The sequence below is a fragment of the Lissotriton vulgaris genome, chromosome 2_1, assembly GCF_964263255.1.
Source record: "Lissotriton vulgaris chromosome 2_1, aLisVul1.2, whole genome shotgun sequence".
Taxonomy (NCBI): domain Eukaryota; kingdom Metazoa; phylum Chordata; class Amphibia; order Caudata; family Salamandridae; genus Lissotriton; species Lissotriton vulgaris.
The window spans coordinates 1,558,035,853-1,558,056,383 of record NC_141687.1 but is presented as its reverse complement, the minus strand read 5'-3'; the positions used below and the strand labels follow the sequence as shown (position 1 = coordinate 1,558,056,383).

The 20,531-nt window shown below is 45.2% G+C and overlaps 1 protein-coding gene across 1 annotated transcript in view; it reads left to right on the top strand.

Annotated features, from left to right (window-relative positions):
- The window catches only part of LCT (lactase), a 228,942-nt gene that overhangs the window by 126,723 nt on the left and 81,688 nt on the right, over positions 1-20,531 (top strand). Inside the window, exons 14-15 of the mRNA XM_086957445.1 lie at positions 845-979; positions 17,702-17,922. Of these exons, the coding sequence (XP_086813571.1) occupies positions 845-979; positions 17,702-17,922 (356 nt within the window). The remainder of the gene's footprint in view (positions 1-844; positions 980-17,701; positions 17,923-20,531) is intronic.

The following is a 20,531-nucleotide window of genomic DNA, read 5'->3' as shown; positions in this document are numbered from 1 at the left end:
TTTCTCTCCCCACGCTTGACAGATAATCCTGAAATTTTGCATGCACAACTTAGGCATAAAAGAGAAACTTTTTGGAAAGTTTTGTGAAGATTTGTCAAACTGTGCCAAAGCTATAAGCAAAACTGAAAAGGCATTTCTTGTGGAAACGCTGACCGAACTATAAGTACCGAGTGGCGACTGCCACTGGGTAGTATATCTATCTATCAATCTATCTATCTATCTATCTATCTATCTATCTATCTATCTGCCTCACTCCATCTATCTATTGCCCTCACTCTATCTATCTATCTATCTATCTATCTATCTATCTATCTATCTATCTATCTATCTATCTATCTATCACCCTCACTCTATCTATCGCCCTCACTCTATCGATCTATTGCCCTCACTCTATCTATCTATTGCCCTCACTCTATCTATCTATTGCCCTCACTATAGCTATGGCCCTCACTCCATCGCACCCACTCTATCTAATGCCATCACTCTATCTATCTATCTATCTATCTATCTATCTATCTATCTATCTATCTATCTATCTTTATGTCTGGGAGGTATACTTACCCTATATATACTTACCATGCGTGGCAAAGGCATGTGTGGTAAAGACATCTGCATGGTAAGGGTTGCGTGAAATAGGAATGTGTGGTAATTGCATGCTTTGCAAAGACATGCCTGAAATATAAATAATATTTTGAGGATTAAATAAATTGTATACTAAATTATACAAATATCATCAATGTTCTGAGATTTGTGACAAATGCCACCTATTGCATGTGTTTAACTTTAACTATTGCATCAAAACAATACTTTTTCACAATATTGATTTTCTTGTGTTCCTCTTAAGACTACCTGAATTTACTGAAAGTGAAAAGCAAAGAATCAAAGGCACTTTTGACTTCTTCGGCTTCAACCATTATACTACAATATTGGCTTCTAAGTTCGAATTTGCACCTAATGTCCAGTCCTATGATGCTGATCGGTAAGAAAAGCATGCTCAATTTAGAAGCATCTATTGTTTTCTGTCAATCAATGTAATTGGTATTGAAGCAGTAACTGATGATGTACTGTATGCATTATTTCATTTAATGGTCAGGATGGAATATGATTTCAGAGCTCAATAGGCATCTCTCTACTTACAAAGCCTTTAGGGGAGTCAAATAGGAAGCTCTCTGGTGCAATGGGGAATGAGAATGTGCCTAGCCTTGGTGCTGGTAAGTTCCAATTCTAAAAAGGACTCGGAGGCGAGGATTATGCCATTCTTTCATCGCTTTATTCTCCACAGCAGCAAGAAAAAATATATCACAAACTACTTTTCCCATGAACATTTGGGAAAAAACAAAGTCAAACATGAGTCCTATCACAGTGTCCATGCACCGGTGGCTCCCATCATGCTCCGCTGTTCTTGCCTCCTCCTCTTTCTTCGCGCGAATCTTCAACTCTAGTCCAATCACGCATCTTGTTTTGAATTATCCGTACCTGCAATAGAACACACCATCAGATCTATCCCGTTCCAACAGAACGTCAGCAGTAAAAGGAAGAGCATTACATCGCAGAGTAATAGCCGCACATCCATTAGAGGAACATAAACGCTTTACTTACTATGCATACGGGGAGGGTCCACTTCAAGGAAGTCACTGGGGGGGATAATCTTCGCCTCCGAGTCCTTAATAGAATTGGAACTTACCAGCACCAAGGCTAGGCAAATTCTCATTCTATGGCAGGACCGGAGGCTTCGGATTATGCCAGTTCAAAGCTTATCGACCACCAGCCGAGTCACTTCGATAACTGGCTTGAATTAGAACCTCTTGAACGTGGAGTCCGAGGACCAATCAGCCGCTCTCATCAAATCCTCCAGTCGAGCCCCAAGGGCAAAAGCTTTAGAGGCCATGGCTCCTCTCGCCGAGTGAGCCCCAAATTGCTTGGTATCAATCCCCGCCTCCTGCATCACCCAACGCACCCAGCGAGCGATCGTTGGCGAAGTAACTGCCTTATACGGTTTTCGTAGGGCAATAAGTAGTTGCCGCTCACCCGGAGGGCGAGTATCTTCAGTCATATCTTCATAAGCACGGAGGCACTGCACCACACACAGTTTGGGGGAGTCCTGAAAGGCCGGGTAGGAAATAACCCTAGTAAGGGTCTTGGTCCGCCTGCTGACGGTAAAAGAAACTCCCTCTGGAGAAAAAACCCTGGCCGTGATATCCAGCGCTCGCACATCCGAGACTCGCCTGCATGACACAAGGCACAACAACATGGCCAATTTAGCCGTCAACTCTTTACGAGATAAGAACCTGTTCGGCTGCCAAGAAAGGAACAAATTCAGCACACTGTTCACGTCCCACAGGACAGAATACCGAGGTTCCGGCGGCAAGGAAAGCGTATACCTCGCAAAAGCCTACAAACAAAAGGGTGTTCACCAACCGGGGAACCCTGAACCAGGTCATGTCCCGCTGAGATCGCAGACCTGAAAGTATTGATCGATCGATAAGCTAGTCCTTGGTGAGCCAGGTCGGCCAAGAAATTCAGGACATGTACTACAGCTGCCCCCACGGGATCAAAACCCCGTCGCACACACCAACGGCTCCACCTATGCCATGCTGATCGGTAGCGTTTGGTCGTGCTGTCAGCCCAAGCCTTGGAAAGCAAGTCCTCTGCTTTTCCCGAAAGGCCAGGCAGCGTCCAGCGACGCCTGAGAGCCTCCACGCCATCAGGCGCAGCGAGCCCTCCTGGACTAACCTGTGGGGAGCTCCTTCTGGATTCAGCAGAATGTGAGGAGACTGGGGGAGTAGGATTGGAGAATCCCAGGAAAGTTCCAGTAGAACCGGAAACCAAACTTGCGACCTCCACCACGGAGTGATCATCACCACCTGCGCTAACTGACGGCACAGCAATGCCGACTTGCGCTTTATCATCGAGAACGGTGGAAAAGCATACCCCTGCACGCCTGACCAGTCCTGGAGGAACGCATCGGTCGCCTCTGCGAGAGGGTCGGGCGCCAGCTGAAATATCTCGGGAGTTGGTGATCCAAGCGGGATGCAAAGAGGTCCACCGAGAACGGACCTCACTGGTACGAGAGTCTGGAGAACAGAAGAGGGTCCAGCTTCCAAACGCTGGCGTCCATGACATTCCTCGAGTGCCAATCGGCCACCTCGTTCTGGCGTCCCGGCAAATATTCTGCTGTGACCGACACCTGATGGTCCAGGCAAAAGTGCCAAAAGTCCCTTGCGAGGTCCGCCAGCATTTTGGACCTGGTGCCGCCCAGATGGTTGATATACCGGACCGCCGACACGTTGTCCATCCTGAGAAGGACGCAAGATTGCACTCTGTCCTTGGTCCAACATTGCACCGCGAAGGAGCCCGCTAGCAACTCCAAGCAGTTGATATGTAAGGATTGCTCGAAAGCGGACCAGGCGCCGCCCGTGGAAAAATCTCCGCATCTGGCACCCCAGCCTGAACGACTGGCGTCCGACTCCATTATAATGTCGGGAGCCAAGCCGAAAATCGCACGGCCATTCCAGGCTTCCATGTGCGTGAGCCACCACCTCATCTCGTCCCTCACATCGTCCGATAAAGGAATCAACTGCGAGTACGTCAGTCCCCTCCGGAGATGGTACGCCTTCAAGCGTTGCATGGCGCGATAATGGAGGGGGCCTGGGAAGATAGCCTGAATCGAAGACGACAACAGGCCCACTAACCGCGCCAGGTGACGCAAGGATATCCACTGTTTCGCCAGAGTTTGGCGCAACTCGTGTCTGATCCTCGACATCTTCCTGGCCGGCAGACTCAAGGTGGAAGACACCGAGTCTATGTTGAAACCAAGAAAGGTCGCGCACTGCGCGGGAACCAGAAGAGACTTTTTCTCGTTGATCACGAACCCTAAGCCTTGCAGAAGGTTGACCGCTGACTGCAACTGAGACCGCAGCCGCCTGGGGCATTGGTCCATGAGCAGCATGTCGTCTAGGTATACTATCATTCTGACACCTTGGGCCCTCAAGACCTCCACCGCCGGACGCAGCACTTTTGTGAAGCACCATGGCGCCGAGGATAGCCCGAAAGGTAGAGTGGTGAACTCGTAGACCCGATCGTCCCACCTGAACTGGAGGAAACGCCGGTGTGGAGGGAAGATCGGGACCGCCAAGTAGGCGTCTTTTAAGTCGAGCCGGACCATCCAATCGGACGGACGTAAAACATCCCACAAGAGATGAATCCCCTCCATTTTGAAATGGCGATACACCAGCCATTCGTTGAACTCCTTCAAATTGATCACTGGGCGCCTGCCCCCGTCGACCTTGTCTACCAAGAAGAGATTGCTGATGAAACCAGAGGGGTGTTCGCAACCGCAACAAATCGCCCCTTTTTGGAGGAGGGCTGCGACCTCTTCGCTCACCAAAGCCGCATCGCGCTGGGAAAAGGAAATGGGGCGAGGACGTTGAAGCTGACACAGTCGGCCATGGAACTCCAATTGGAAGCCCTGCACCGTCTGCAGCACCCAAGCATCGCTGGTAAGGGAGGCCCATGCTGGAAAGAACTGCGCCAGCCGCCCTTCCACTCGCAAGCTCGCGGAAGGCAGCACACTCACCTCGACCACCGCCTTGTTGCTGGCCTCTCTGACCACCACGTCCTCCAAACTTCTGCCCTCTTGTGGGGTAGAAATCGTTGAATCGGGTCTTGTCTTGATACTGGCCGCATCCGGAGCCTTGTCCTCTGTCTGAGCTGTTGCCCCAACCGAACGAGCGGCCCCTGCCTCGTCCGGTCTTGTCAAAAACATGAGGTGCGAAAACCTTCTTGATGTTTGACTGAGCACGGTCTAGGGAAGTGAAGGTAGCTACGAATTTCCCGAGCTCCTTAATGAACGGGTCACCGAACAAGCCCCTTGGGCCACCGCTCCCGCCTCCGACGAGGCGAGATCACCCAGCTTGGGGTCCACCTTGATCAGGAGAGAACGCCTCCTCTCCGTAGAGAGGGCGCAGTTGGCGTTGCCCAAGAAAATGATGGCCCTCTAGGCCCAGTTGGACAGCACTTCCGGGGAGATCACATCACCCGACACCTTGGCCTCCTCCGCCATATCCAAGATTTTTGTCATGGGGCCAATAGCGTCCAAAAGCTTGTCCTGGCATGTACGCCAGGACCTATCGATCCCTCTCCGGGGATCTTTGACGAACTTCTGGAGGAAGGTCGCCATCTTCGGGTCGATATCCGGGGTCATGGCCACTTTACCTTCCAACGAGGGCCGGGGACACTCCGCTCGCAGGCGGCTCCGGGCATCCTTATCCACCGGCTTCCTCAGGCGATTCGCGACGTATTGGGCCACCTTGTCGCATGGGACCCACTCGGAGGACCTGGGGTGGACGATGTTGTCCGGGTCCAGCATGTCGGACGGACCCGCGGAGGAGGAGGGCTGTGACGGCAGCCACGACTGGGAAGAACAGGCCTCCTCCTCCGAGTCAGGAGAGTCGTCGTCCTGCTACGGGGCCGGGGACATAGTACGGGGTGAAGGAGGAGGAACTTCCGAAGGAAGAGGTTGAGGAGGTTGCGAGTCCTCTAAGGCCTTGAAGGCGCTCTTCACCCATGCGAAAGCCGTCGAGTCAACCCCCTCAGTGCAAGGCTTCTTCGGAGGAGGGGGGGGAGGGGATGTGTCCGGGCCGGAGGCCGGAGCAGGTGCAGGAATAAGGGCGGCAAGCTTAGCGTAAGCCTCATCCAGGCGCGCAGAGAGTCGCTGTTCGAGGGGGACCATGGCCTGGTCCACCGCGCGGTAGATCGAGTCATCGACCGCCTGGTAAAAATCATCGTCCAAGGGGACGTAATTCAGAGGGACCTCCTCTGGGTACTGGTCCGCATCCCTCTGCATGGTGAGGTCAATTAGGCTCAGAGCAGAGAGGACGAAGGAAACCTAAATGACCCTCCACAGGGCACTCTATGGTCTGGGGGTGTCCCAGCGATATGGGTGGCCAAAGGCACACAATTAACCGGCTTGGCCCTGGAAACGCTACAGCCCTCAGCGTCCTGGGGCGCCCCCCGGCAAAGCGTTCCCACGCCGAACAACGGCACAATTACGACCCCGAAGGGTGTTCAAGAGCACAATACAACCCAGAGGGCGTCAAGAAAACAAGGGAAGACCTAATTGCGACCCCGAAGGGTGTCAGAGCCGGGAGGCTGGGCACGGGCTACCCGCTGGTGACAGGACCACGCCAGAACACTCTGGAAAGCACCTGAGAACGGCCCTTCAGCAGACGAGACACCGGCCTCTAGCGGCAAATCCACCGCACCGCACACTACTGGGCACCAGAATCGCGTAAGGAGCGCACTAGGCGTCCCGCGACCGAAGAGGAGAATCTGTGAAGAAATAACAGAACCGACACTTGGCCAAAGGCCGAAGCGTACCACACAGAACCCGAAAACCCAGGAGAGAAGGAAAAAACCAACTTAACTTGCTGCGAGCAGCGAAGAAAGAGGAAGAGGCAAGAACAGCGGAGCATGATGGGAGCCACCGGTGCATGGACACTGTGATAGGACTCATGTTTGACTTTGTTTTTTCCCGAATGTTCATGGGAAAAGTAGTTTGTGATATATTTTTTCTTGCTGCTGTGGAGAATAAAGCGATGAAAGAATGGCATAATCCGAAGCCTCCGGTCCTGCCATAGAATTCAGCAATTACATTTGAAAACAAGTACCATTACATGACATTGTATCATTTCATCATTCATTGTGAAGAACAGTTTAATCTCAACGCTCCTTTTACTGGCAGTGAACCCAGACTAATTTTTAGGAGGAGGCTGGATCCTCTTGCAGTCATGGGTAGTGTCTGACATACTCACCTGCAGGACAATATCTTGGGCTGCCTGGAACCATCATGCCCTTTTTTAAAGTTCTCCTTTGGGATGGGAGTGGGGACGTCTAGTGTGTGTCATCTCATATTTGACCTCATTCTAAACACAACCTTAAGTTTTTCTTCAGCTATGCTTATTTGCCTCCCACCAGGCAGGGATGTCCACTTCCTTTGTTGCTTTACCTCCTAGTATTAGAACTGCCAGCAACGATAAAAAGCAGACACCATTAGCTAAAACAACTGCTGGGCCTTGAAAAATCAACGTGTACCTAAGCATCTTTCGTCGTGCCCCTTTATATCTTGGTACCTAGTCTTAAAGGACAGGTTTCAGATTTCTCAGTTTTCTCTGGCTCCTGGATCAATTAGTCAAAAGAGTGGTGCTGCCTATGACTAAGTTCAGTGGAAGAGGGGTGCTTCAGGTTTTCCTTCAGCATGGGTCTCCTACTACATTAAATGTCTGTACATACTAGACAACTTGGGACTGACAAACATGAGAATCTAAGCCCACAATTTGATAAGCCACAGACAATTCAAAACCTCAGAAAAGTACCTCTAGTGCTCGAAAATTGAGGAGTATGATGAAACAATAAATGTTGTATATTTGTAAAGTGCACAGCTGCCCCAGCAAAGGGGCGTCCCGGCGCTGTATACCGCTGGGGAACCCATCCTGGCTTTCCCTGTGAGATGGTCCATCCTGGGCATCTACAAGGTGAAGACAAGCATCCCCGGCGCTGATGGGGCCATTAGTAGAGATTAAGCAAGCTATTGCCCAGAGTTGCTAAGTGGGACCTATGGTTGGAGTAGGCACCGAGGCGAGAATTATCGAGTCCGCTGACCATGGCCCAAGACCATGCCGCACCGGGAATCGAACCCTGGTCCAGAGCCGACCTCTGCTTCCGGGTCTGCCGCCTCTAACCAGTGAGCCACACCACTACCACAATTTAACCACATCGTCCTTCTCACAATACCTCTAAAAATAAGAAATCTGCTCATGGCTGACATTGATAACAGGATCAAATGATTAGAAAAGCTCAGCTTTGTGTGTAGTGCCAATAAATCGGAATCTAAGCTTATCCCACATGACCTTCTATCAATAGACATGTTGCTCAGCTGTCCTGTGTAACTGTTGAGAAAACATGTTTGGGTTGAGCAGCTTCGCTTTTGAGAAACTTGGAAGATCAGTGAAATCTCCAAAAAGATCACTGGGGTACTGTGCTCTGATTTAAGACTCCCTTGATTGCAACTGTGACGGTATTAATAATCACCCACTATCAGAAATCTAGACTTGGTAACCCAACTTAAGATGCACATGTCATTGATATGGTCTTCCCTATATACTTGGGAACTGTAAGGGAGTGTTCTCTCAGGCACATTTGATACAGTTATCAACTGACTTTTTTCCAGACTAACTGAATCACTGCTCATTTCCTGCAGTGTTTATTTGTAAAATAAATAAATAAATTCAGGGGCTTGCCAGGCTGGCCAAATACATAGGCTGCATAGTCTTGATAGTCTTGGTTCCACCTTATACCTTGCTTCAACCATCCTACACGTTCTGTATTTTTATCTTGTGATTGCATTTTTCCATCTTGCTTTATCACTCTTTCACTGTTTTCCTAGTTTTCTCTTCCTCCTACTTAATTTCTTTTCTGCCAATCTCTCTCTCTCTTGCTCTGGAGAAAAATCTTATACTGAAAAATAAGTTCCAACCACTACAAAATGAGTGCTGGTTCCCCTCACCTGCTACCACCAGCACAAATCAAACAATGAAAACCAAGAACAGGCTCAATAGATTTTTTCAAACTGCATCGCATTCTTCTTTTGTCACCAGCAAATTCTCTTTGCTAAATGTTTCCTATTCATGATTTTTAAAACAATATATATTTTATTGATTTTTCAACACAAGCACAACACTCATATGCATGATATATTATTGGCTGGGGCACAATCCTTGATGCGGTTACGTTTGTTCATATCTTTCACTTGAGCTTGTATACACGCCATGATCTCTATCTAGAGTAACCTTTCTGTCCTTCTTGACTTCGGATACCAACCAAATTTAACAGACATGCTAGAATAACATGCATCCTTGTGCCAGCCGAGATTGGTGCCCCCTCATTTGCAAACAGTTCCCCCCCTCTCCCTCCCTAACCCCATCCACGGGTGTGTTCTAATGATTTAAACAGGATTATCCATTTTCACAGCTTTGCAAAGGTGCACGGCTCACTCATTATTCCAGTACGGCGCCCCGGCCTAGGCCATTCCCAACTCTGCATCCTTAACTCCAAAGTTTATTGGAGCTTCGTTATAGGCTGTGTCTTCAGGGTGTCCCCTGCCGGGCTTCCAAGAACTCAGTATCCGATTCCGGTTCAGGCAACGTCAGCAACGCGACCAATGCTTCCCACGCTTTTGCAGTTTCCGGCCCTTTTCATTGTTAGCTCTCCTAGCCTGCTGGACCCTAACTACACTCTCACTAGCCGCCCAAGTAGTGAACTCTGCCCTTTACCGCTCTATGCTAGGTCCCCTCCTAGCTTTCCTTTGCCTAGTTTATTCCCTCTTAGCTAGCAAAAACCCCAGGTCGAGGAACTTACTCGTGACCTTTGTTCGCGCTGTATGGGGAAACCAGTGCAGTATGCATGCACCCATGTCTGGTTCTATCTGCCTGTCCATCACTCCACACAGTACTTTAACCACCTCCTCCCAGTACGTTCCGAGCGTGGGCAACTCCACATCATATGTTGAAAGTCTGCCGCGTCCGATTGACACCGGGGGCAACAAGCTGTATCCACATTAAAGTATGTATTTATCTGCTCTGGGGTTAGATACGCCCTATGCACTATATAGAAATGGATAAGTTGGAATCTGGCATTGCGCGTGCCCTTCCACGCTCTTTCCACTATCTTAGCCCATGTGGTTTCTGGAATATTTTTGCCCAGGTCTGCCTCCCACTTCCCCTTTAATTGATTCAGTGGCTGCAGCCCTTCTTCCACCATTCTCCTATACAAGCACGTTATAGCTTTTACAGTCCCCCCGCCATTACGACATATTGACATGTCAAAGACGTCTGTGGTTCCGATAACCCTCTTCCCCAGTGCCGTTGGATCACTGATACTAAAGCGGCATGCAGCAAGTAAGCACCCCAGGGAAAATCATACCTATCTTGCAACGCCTGAAAAGGCAAAAGGACTCCCTCCTCATACAGATCCCCAACCATTTGCAACCCCAATTCCTCCCATTCTGCCAGCGCGGACCAGTCTCCACCATGTGGGAGGGCCGTCCACATGCCCAGAGGAATCTCCGAAGCATACGGACGAGTGACGTCACCCCTGCTCCTGCTTCTGTTCCAACACGACCTCAACGCTCTCTCTTCGTGTGTCAATGAGTGGACATGCATCCGCTGGCAAATGACAACAACGGACAGAACATGACGTGGGAACCATCGGTCCACAGGGCCGTCTGGGCCCCTCAATTCCCTAGCTACCGTTTGCGTAAGCCACTGCAATTGGGCTGCCAAATAGTACAGTTCAGAGTCTGGGATCGCCCTGCCCCCTTCAGCCCTAGGTCACATCATTGTGGCCAGTGCTATCCGCCACCTACCGCTCCCCCATAAAAACCCTCCCACCATGGTCCGGAGAGTCCTGAACACCGAGACCGGGATCCAGATCGGCAGCGTCCTGAAATAATATAACAGTCGTGGCAGTGCTACCATCTTCAGAAGTGCCACTCGGCCTGCCACCGCCAGCAGCAGTGTCCCCCAGAGTGCCATACTCTCTTTGATCCCTCGTACCACTCTGCCCACATTTCCCTCCAAGAGGTACGTCTCCCCCTGGTAGATGTTAGTCCCCAGATAAGGCAGGCAGCTGGGTTCCCATCGTATTCTGTCCAAGCAAGCAGAGCTCGCCATTGCCTGATGTACCAGGAACAGGCAAGTCTCCGCCCAGTTCACCTGTAGCCCCGAGACCTCACCAAACCTTCGTAACAGCGTTGTCGCTTCCGATAAGATCTCACCCGGTGTGGGCAGAAACATAAGCAGGTCATCGGCATAATGCGATATGTACTGCATGTCCCCACGTAACTCCAGGCCGACATAATGCCTCCCTGACCTATCTCGCGCGGCCAGTGGTATGTTTCCTATTCGTGATGCAAGGGATTGTTGCAGTCCTGTGAGGGCTCTGGCAAGGAGGAGAATGGCTCAGACATTTCTTAATGACCCTGATGCGTTTCCTGCCAAACTTATGCATTTGTGGTTTGATCCACTTTAGGTAGGTGTGAAATGCAGAGGTGACAAATCTCCCTTTCCTTAAGACCATTGGCCTACGGACTCTCCTTGTATTCATATTCATTCCTCCCAGATGAACATCCACCAACTGCCCATGTGCAACTAACAAATTAAGAACAAAAGCTCATGGTCTATCTTCGATTTAGACGGTTGATCCATAGTCATTTACAATTTATGGAGTGCTAGGCAGGCACCTCATTAATTTGTTTCTTCCATAAAAAAGAAAGCTAAGCAGTATATGTTCAGCTGACATTATGCTCATCCTATTAGTCAACCTGATCTTATTAGTCATAGACATTTAGGGGGCAGATTTACAGGCCCCGCGTGCCACTGTTGCGCCGCTGTTGCGTCACTTCTGTGATGGAGCGGCGGCGTAAAGCTAGCACCATGCTGCGATGGATTTACAACGTGATGCATCTAGGGAGATGCATCCTGTTGTAAAGCCCTGCGCCACATGAAACCTGCGTCAGGTTTCATGTGGGCATTCCGGCAGAGGGTGGGCGCTCCGGCGCAGGAACGCCTCGGAAAAGTGCCTGAGTGAAATCTACCAGATTTCACTCAGTCACTTTCCCGACGCCGCTGCGTCAAAACCTTGCACCTGCTTGAAGCAGACGTAAGGCTTGACGCACCATGTTGTGTATGGGCAGGCCATGAGCATTGCTGGAGTTGCATTGCGCTTGCAACACGACTCCAGCAATGCACCTTCCGACGGGAGATGTGTCACGCATCGGTTTATCCTTGCACCATGATGCGCCGCATTGTAAATGCACCGTTAGGACTTGTTAAGGTTTAATCACAGTACCTAAGCAAGAGTTCAATCCGTGGCTGTTTAAATTCAATTACAATAAACATAGGATGTTACCACACTAACATCAAGATAGAGCATAAATGTTCAATAAAACAAGGAACCAGGGTTTATTGTCTGAAAGTTATTATTAGACTTCAAGGCAAAATATATAAATTTCTGTACAAAAACAATGAATAATCATAAAACACAGGGTGCATACATGGATATAATAAGGATATTCAAGGCCTTGGTTGCTTTTCCTTGGACATATCCAAATTTAAGTCCAGACTGCTGCGTCACAGTAGTTGATTGGTTATAACCCAAAGTCAGAAGGAAATCAAAAGATGACTTTGAGACAAACTAGGCAGAATTGGACTGAACAGGTCGACGTTTCGGTCTTATTATGGTTATTCTTAAGACCATCATCAGGACTACAAAGTGGTATATACAATTGATGACCCTCTTGCCACAATATAGGCGAAGTAGTAGATGGAACCTGACAGATAGTCCACTTTTAATTGAAGATCAGCTGTCACAGAATATGAGTTGAGATTAATCCGCAATGGGACGTCAATCGAGTACGATCATCGCCCTGATCGTACTCGATTGACGTCCCATTGCGGATTAATCCCAACTCATATTCTGTGACAGCTGATCTTCAATTAAAAGTGGACTATCTGTCAGGTTCCATCTACTACTTCGCCTATATTGTGGCAAGAGGGTCATCAATTGTATATACCACTTTGTAGTCCTGATGATGGTCTTAAGAATAACCATAATAAGACCGAAACGTCGACCTGTTCAGTCCAATTCTGCCTAGTTTGTCTCAAAGTCATCTTTTGATTTCCTTCTGACTTTGGGTTATAACCAATCAACCACTGTGACGCAGCAGTCTGGACTTAAATTTGGATATGTCCAAGGAAAAGCAACCAAGGCCTTGAATATCCTTATTATATCCATGTATGCACCCTGTGTTTTATGATTATTCATTGTTTTTGTACAGAAATTTATATATTTTGCCTTGAAGTCTAATAATAACTTTCAGACAATAAACCCTGGTTCCTTGTTTTATTGAACATTTATGCTCTATCTTGATGTTAGTGTGGTAACATCCTATGTTTATTGTAATTGAATTTAAACAGCCACGGATTGAACTCTTGCTTAGGTACTGTGATTAAACCTTAACAAGTCCTAACGGTGCTGTAAAAATCTTAGAAAAAACAAAACCCCTTGCTGGCCATTTTTTCTACAAACCTTGCCCAAGCCCGCAAGGGTATATTGGGTTGCTCACCCTTCTGTATATTGCATTGTAAATGCGGCATATCTGTGGTGGCACAAGGGTAAAATTGCATGACGCCTCTTTTCTGGTACATCTCTGCTGATTTGCAGGGATGCGCCAGTCGTCATGAATCTGCCCCATAGTTTCCTGGTGGTGGCTCAGAGAGTAAAGTAGACAACGTTGAGATCTTTCCGTAGATCATAGACATGGGTTCCAATTCTAGCAAAGCCTACTCCTGCCCTTTAATTTGATTAATTGATACCATTGATGTGAGTAATAACACCTGATGTGCAATGAAAATTTTGTGGTGGAAGCACGAAGATTTATTTGTAATATTCTTAAGGATATAAGTAGGCTGTTATGTTTTAAGTGGATTTGTTTTGTGGATTTCAGTGATGTTTTTTCAGTCTTTTCCAAACATTTTGAAATCAGTGCTTATCAGTGTTTATTCTGTCGCTTAATTGCCTAAATAGATACACACTTTGTTTAGTCAGTGTTTACAAAACATTTTTTTTTTTGAGTGATTGTTATAAAGCACATACTTAATTTACAGGAGAAGTAATGTAAGGTATGTATTGTCTTCCAATTGGCAGTGTATCCAATGGACTTATGTTCGCATGTTTTAAACATGGAAAGTCTGTGTATTGCACTCACATCTCATTACCCTCTCTCACATCTCAGTACCTCTCACGCTCACTTCGTCAGGACTCTGTCTGGTTTACAGGACTATTAATAAATTAAAAACAAAAGAGTGATTTATTCAAATGTTTTAATAGACACATTTCTGAACACAGTTGGGGATTACTCACCTACTCCTTACTGAATGTTATGACATTGTAGGAGTGGTCAACACTGGCTACAGCAAAAGGTAACTGCCAGGATCCTGGATGCTACAGACCAATCTCGTTGTTGGACCTACTCACCAAAGTAGTGGGCCGCATAATTTTAGCGCGCCTAAATGATTGGGCACAGGACAACAATATTGTGTCAGATCTTCAATTTGGGTTCCGTGAAGGTGTGGGAATCACCGAACAGGGCCTTAATTTAGCCCTATTGGTGGCTAAATACACAAGAGTAAAAGAAGGAAGACTATTTCTAGCTTTTGTAGATCTCACCGCTGCATTTGACTCAGTCAGACATGCTAAACTTTGAGAGATTTTAGATAATATAGGTGTAGATCCACACATCTTTCACTTTTGAGACATTTTTATTGTAATTCTAAGACGAGAGTACGATTTGGCATAAGTGGTGGTTGTACCGCCCCGATCCCAATTCGAAGGGGGGTCAGGCAAGGTTGTGTCTTGGCTCCCTTTCTTTTTAACCTCTATATAAACGGCCTGGAAGTCGCATGTGAAGGAACAAAATGACTACCCTCTGGTAAATGGGCATCTGATTCCTGCCCTTCTGTATGCCGATGACGCGATGCTAATGTCACAGACACAGTTAGGATTACTGATTTTATGGTTAATCTAGGACTCCTGGTGAATACTTCTAAGACGTTCCTTATGAGATGTGGCAGAGGAAGCCAAAAACGTCGGGATATGTTCATGGATGGCAAAAAAATAGAGGCACCTAAGACATTCTCGTAATATGGAATATTATTTCACAAGGATGACTTGTGGACCCAAATCTTATCAAAAAAGTTAGTCTTCTACGAACTATCACTGCACTCCCCCAGTTCTCGAAAAAACTAGGGAGAAAACCCCCGGTGGAGCTTTTGCAGATTCATCAGGCAAAAAGTATTCCAACGGCAATGTATGGAGCAGGGGTGTGGGGTCTGGAAAATACTCAATCATTCCAGATCGTGGAAAACAATTTCCTAAGGTACATTCTATATGCACCTAGAAGTACCTGGTCATTTGGTTGTTATGCTGAACTGGGTTTGTCACACTTGTCAGATCTTATAAAACTTGAGCCGGGTCTTCTATGGCATCGGGTATGGACCAAGGAGGAGACTAAATTAAATAGAGGAATTTTATCTGAGATTCTGAAGATGGAAAAAGTTTTAATGCTTCCCTAGGTCAGATATGCCCATGACTTTATGCAGAATTTAGGCCCCCTAGAGTATTTTACTGAACCAACTACCATGCAGGAGGTTCGCAGAAAAGATCTAAAAAAAGGAAGGTTTGATGATGTTGGACTTGTCACGATTGACTACAGAGATTCTGAAACCCACTGCTTTAGAAAATCAACTTATTTTAAGGGATTTTAGTATACAGCCATATTTAGCAATTGTTCCTGGAGGATATGAAAGATTTTTAATAACAAGATTCAGGTTGGGAATATTGCAACAAATTGTAAGTTTTCCCACTATGAATGATTGGTCACGAACAATGACTTTTTGTCCCTGTGACAACTCTCCCAAACAATCCACCATTCATGTTGTTCTTTTTTGTAGATTTTATTGTCACATAAGGAAAGTGTGGATTCTCCCTATCCTGAAAACTATGGGGATTAGACAGTGCCGTCCAGCGTTCATTGCTTTACAAACTTTGGCTAATGTGCATGAAATCTGGAGGGTAGCAATGTCTTAAAAAAAGTGGTTAGTCTCAGGAAATCCATTGTCATTTAATCGATTCACACAGTACTTTTTTTCCGTTGGCATGTTTTTATTGCGCCTCACGTGCTATGATTCTATTCTGTTTTAATCTAATTTATAATTCTGATAGACGTTAACAACTTATCTTAAGTTCGGGCAGAATGATGAATTACATTTGTAAATATGAGATGTCTATCGTTATTATGTTTTTTATGTACTGCTTTTATGATTGTATTGTACAACAATCGAATAAAGCTGCTTTTTGACTATTTTACTACAGCAAAGTACTTTGTAAAACCTTGAACATTTTGAATTACACTAAAATAAGTTTTAGCCCTGCATTTTAAGGTACCTGAGACTTGAAGCTTCAAGCATGCTTGACACTGCTTTTCTGCACTCTTTTCATGACTATATTAAGGTGATGTTGCGGTTGAGTGGAAATTCATAGCTGGCAGGTGTCCCCGTGAGAAATGTCTCACTTTAAGTCAGACCAGACCTTTTGAAAGATATCTTATTGTGTTATGAGATTTGAAAATTGATGTGAACATTGTAACTATGGGCTAACGAAGCAGCAATAACATGTGGTTGGCTAAAAAGCCAGGATTAGCTGAAGGCATCACACATAACAGCATGACAATGGGGCACTTTGATGCTATGAATTTTGTTGGTATGTGGAAAGTCTTGTATCATGTCTTCACCTCTGTCCCATGTGTTTGGTGGCAGCATTTGTTTCACAAGTACTTGTCACTATACCTTGCACTGAATGTTTAAAGTCTGGGGTGTTTGGAAGGTCACCTGTTATCAATAGTGACTTGTTAGAAATTTCTGTTTTTAGGGGTAAATGTGATAGTACATGCTAGCCACAATTCTTATGAGCCAGCCTTTTAACCAATTGGTGGAAGAACTAAACACTGGCAGAAGATCAAATATTAGTTTTAAATTTCCAGATTTTCTACAGTATGTAAAATAACTAGATCAGACCTAAAACATACATATAATCCCCACACCTTTAATCCAAACACACAGAACTGGAAGAAGGAGAAGGAAGAAGAAAGAATATTTTAGTGACTTCCCTAAACAACAAAACTCAAGTAGAATAATCTTAGACGAGTATTTCTTACTGCTGACTTGTATAACAAAGTGGTATTCTGTTGGCCCCTTCAGAAAGAAATAAAAATGACTCAATGACTCTCTTTCCCTTCTTTAAATGGCATTTTAGTTTGTGGTTATGCAGGTATTTTTCAGTGTTTATATGGTTACAATGATGAAGGCTTTTTTCCTTTTGTTGGGTTTTTATCAGTGATTTTAAGTTTAAACCTAAAAAAGGATAGCCTAGTGACAATAGCCTGCTAGGTGTAGATCTTTGTCTTTTTTGTTAAACGACTTTGCAAAGAAAACAAGAGAAGCTGTAGAACGATAGGTTTAATTGAATAAAGGAGATGTAACAGTGAAAAAATCTAACAAGTATCTCACTTACCTTTCGGAGTAAGTTAATAAAATTACAACATCCTAAAAAAAATTATAAAAGAAAATCCACACACATGTATATACTCAGACAGAGCTTTTGAAAGATGAATACACTTAAAGATGCTACACAACAATAAATTCACAGAAATTAAAACCCCAAGATAAAAACAACATTTTATAGGGAGGGGAATCAAGCTTGAAAGATTGTTAGACTCCTCCCTAAATTCGAAGACCAATAGAATCCATAATGGAGTTCAAAAGGCAGGTAACATGCTAACCAGTACAAATGGTAATCTTGTGATCATTCATAGGGTGGACTTTATGTTATATTGTGCCTACATCCAGAAAACCATTGTGTCCTCTTAGTACCTAGTATAAAAGTAGCTATATGTTTTGCACTTGTGGAACATTCATTTGTTTTCATATAAAAACTGAAATGCTAAAAGGCAGCTCAAACAAGGCCCCTGTATTATTTTCAATTTTATTTTGGCCTGGAAACTGTTTTGAATTCTGGTATTCTTTTGTAGGGGTGTCGGGTCAATGGTTGACCGCAGTTGGTTGGGTTCCGGCTCCATCTGGCTGAAAGTGACTCCGTTTGGCTTCAGAAGGATATTGAACTGGATCAAGGAAGAATACAACAACCCCCCAATTTATGTCACTGAGAATGGGATTTCTGAGCGTGGGACATCACTCAATGACCCATGGCGGACACATTACTACAAGAGTTATATTAACGAGGCTCTCAAAGGTATGGCTTTTTGTGTACAGCCAGAGACAACTGAACAATTTGTGCATTATCAAAGAACACTTAAGGTGTGTTGGGTAAAAAACAGAGTTATACAAACACTTTTAATAATGCGCGAATGCAATCAACCCTCTTGTAAATGTTCACTCTTACTTTATCACTGAAGAGAACACTTTCATGAAATAAAGCTAAAGCATTGCTGTCATTTAAAGTAGGAACCAGAGTACTTTCAAAGTGTGTAGATGTATTTTAAGAAAACCCTACCAACTTTACTGCCTCCTGTCTTATTTATTTATTTATATATTCATGCACATTGTGTAAATGTTCAATCTAGGTTTTAAGACATTTTCTGTAGAAAAGGAGATTTCTGGAAGTCTGTAATGTTAAAGGCATAGATTGGCAAAACCTTTGCTGTCTGACAGCCTAAGGAGTCACCACTATGGTAACCTTTGTGATGCTGGGAATATTGAGACAGAAACCAGAGTGCAGTATTTGGGAAGCCTACTAGAGACAAAAATGCTGTTATAAATGTTGGCTGATAATACAAGGCCATGTGACATATGCACAAGCTTTTGAAGAGGGATCACTTTGCCACAGGGAACCAAGGAATTTTGTACAAATGTTGAAAACTAATTGAAGCCTGTGGGTGAAATACTGAGGAAGGTCCAAAGAATGAAAGTTGCCATAATCCAGCATTGATGCTTGTATGACTTGGGTAACCTCAAAAGGAGCAGTCGTAGGCAGGAATGGGAAAATCTTCTTCAATATCCATAGATAATAGCTGCAGCTAGAAGAAAATGTAGCAATTTTGGAGCCGTAAGACAGCTCATCACTGGAAGCTACCCCCGATGCAGCAGGATCAGAGGAGCAGGAGCCCTAATAAGAAGGTCACCATTCTTTGCTCAGATGTAGAAAAATCTATCCATCTCGTCAGTTTCATCAGAATTTAATTTGAGGCAATTATTCTTCCCTCAGTCTGCATCTGTTGACATGGAACTGTGCAAGATTGACTTGGTTAAGTCACTGTTGCATTCTAGAGCCCATCAGTTAAACTGTTCTGTTTATATTAGACTGATTGAAACATCTTGGATGCAGTTTGGGTTGGACACATTGTACGCCAGCAGGGTAATTTAGCTAGTGTTAAAACCTGGAAAAATAATTTTGTGACATTTTTTGCACTAGTGACTTGCAATGTATTCTCTATTTGTTATACCAGCGTGTGAATTGTGTGCAAAACCAAATTTATTCCCTGACAAACCATGCCAGAATATTTTTGAACAAGTTGTTTATGCGATGTTCTCAATCACCATGTATGCCTTCAAGAAATGTGCATTTACTTGAGATGTAAATAGTAACTGGGGACAGATTTCTCATGTGGAGGATAGTGGTTGTGTCTGTTGATGTGTGCTGCTGCATGTTTCAGCCACACAACCTGGTGGGCTTTTTCTTAACTATCACCAGGAAACACTTCTTCTATGCCATCTTCTTGGTGATTCCATGAGGAAAAAGAAGAGTGGTAATCCCAGCCAGCAGATGAGTGGTAATCCCAGCCAGCAATACATTGCTGAGCCTATCATCCCTGAGAAGACATAGTTGTGTTATGGTCACTGCACTGCCATGACTGAATCACAAGATTACTATAACTAGGGTGAATGTGCTGGGAAGGTGATTGCGCACAGATAATACCAATTTGCAGTAGAACTAAGCCAGTTAAACTGAGATGTCAAAATGTTGTTTCTGTGTGTCTCTGAGAGCTTGAGCAAACTGGGATAGACCATTGTGGGATCATTCGTCATTTTATCACATCTACAACATGAGCAAATGACAACATTAGGTATTATTGGTTGAAAGTACAGATAGTGAGTATTTCTCCCTCAAGTTTTTATTGGGGTCAATATTGTAGATGGCACAAAATATAGCTATATTGTGTGGCTCTATGTTTTTTTTGTGGATACTGTAATAATGAGTGCTGCAAAGGTATCTCCACTCTTCCTTGTTAAGACCAGGATGGTTTTGTGTAGCATGAGAACAACAGAAGTATTTGATTAATGTAAACATCATGAAACAGGCGGAGAGAGGTTTTCCGCGAACAATCCCTTTTCCAGAATCCTGAATGTGTTGGATTGTTCAACTATTTGCTGGAATAGGAAGATGATGTTGTTGTATGAGAGGATGAGTAGAGGGCCAGTCTGGCTAGAGGGGAGAGATCACAGTCTTAACTGAACAGTGATTGTTGTTCCATACTGCCTAAGTAGAGGGACCCACAGACTAAAACTAGTTTGCATAAGGTTATCCCTGATTCACCTGTAACGTGGTCTGTCCCCTCTTGCCCTTTCAGTGAAATTTAGAAAGGGGTGCGATTTAACATTGAAAAACATGACAGCACTGTAAATAAAAATAAATAACATAAATATCCAAACTAAGGTGCATATTTACAAGCCCCTATCACCACCACAACATGGCTTTTCAGGATGTTGTGGTGGTGTTAGGGACTTTGCCTTATTTACGAGGCAGCGTTAAGCCACTTAACGTGGCATAACGCTGCCTTGTGAATAAGGCAGCTTTTCACGCTATACTTAGCATGAAATGTGAGGGCAATGGGTGTTGCTGTG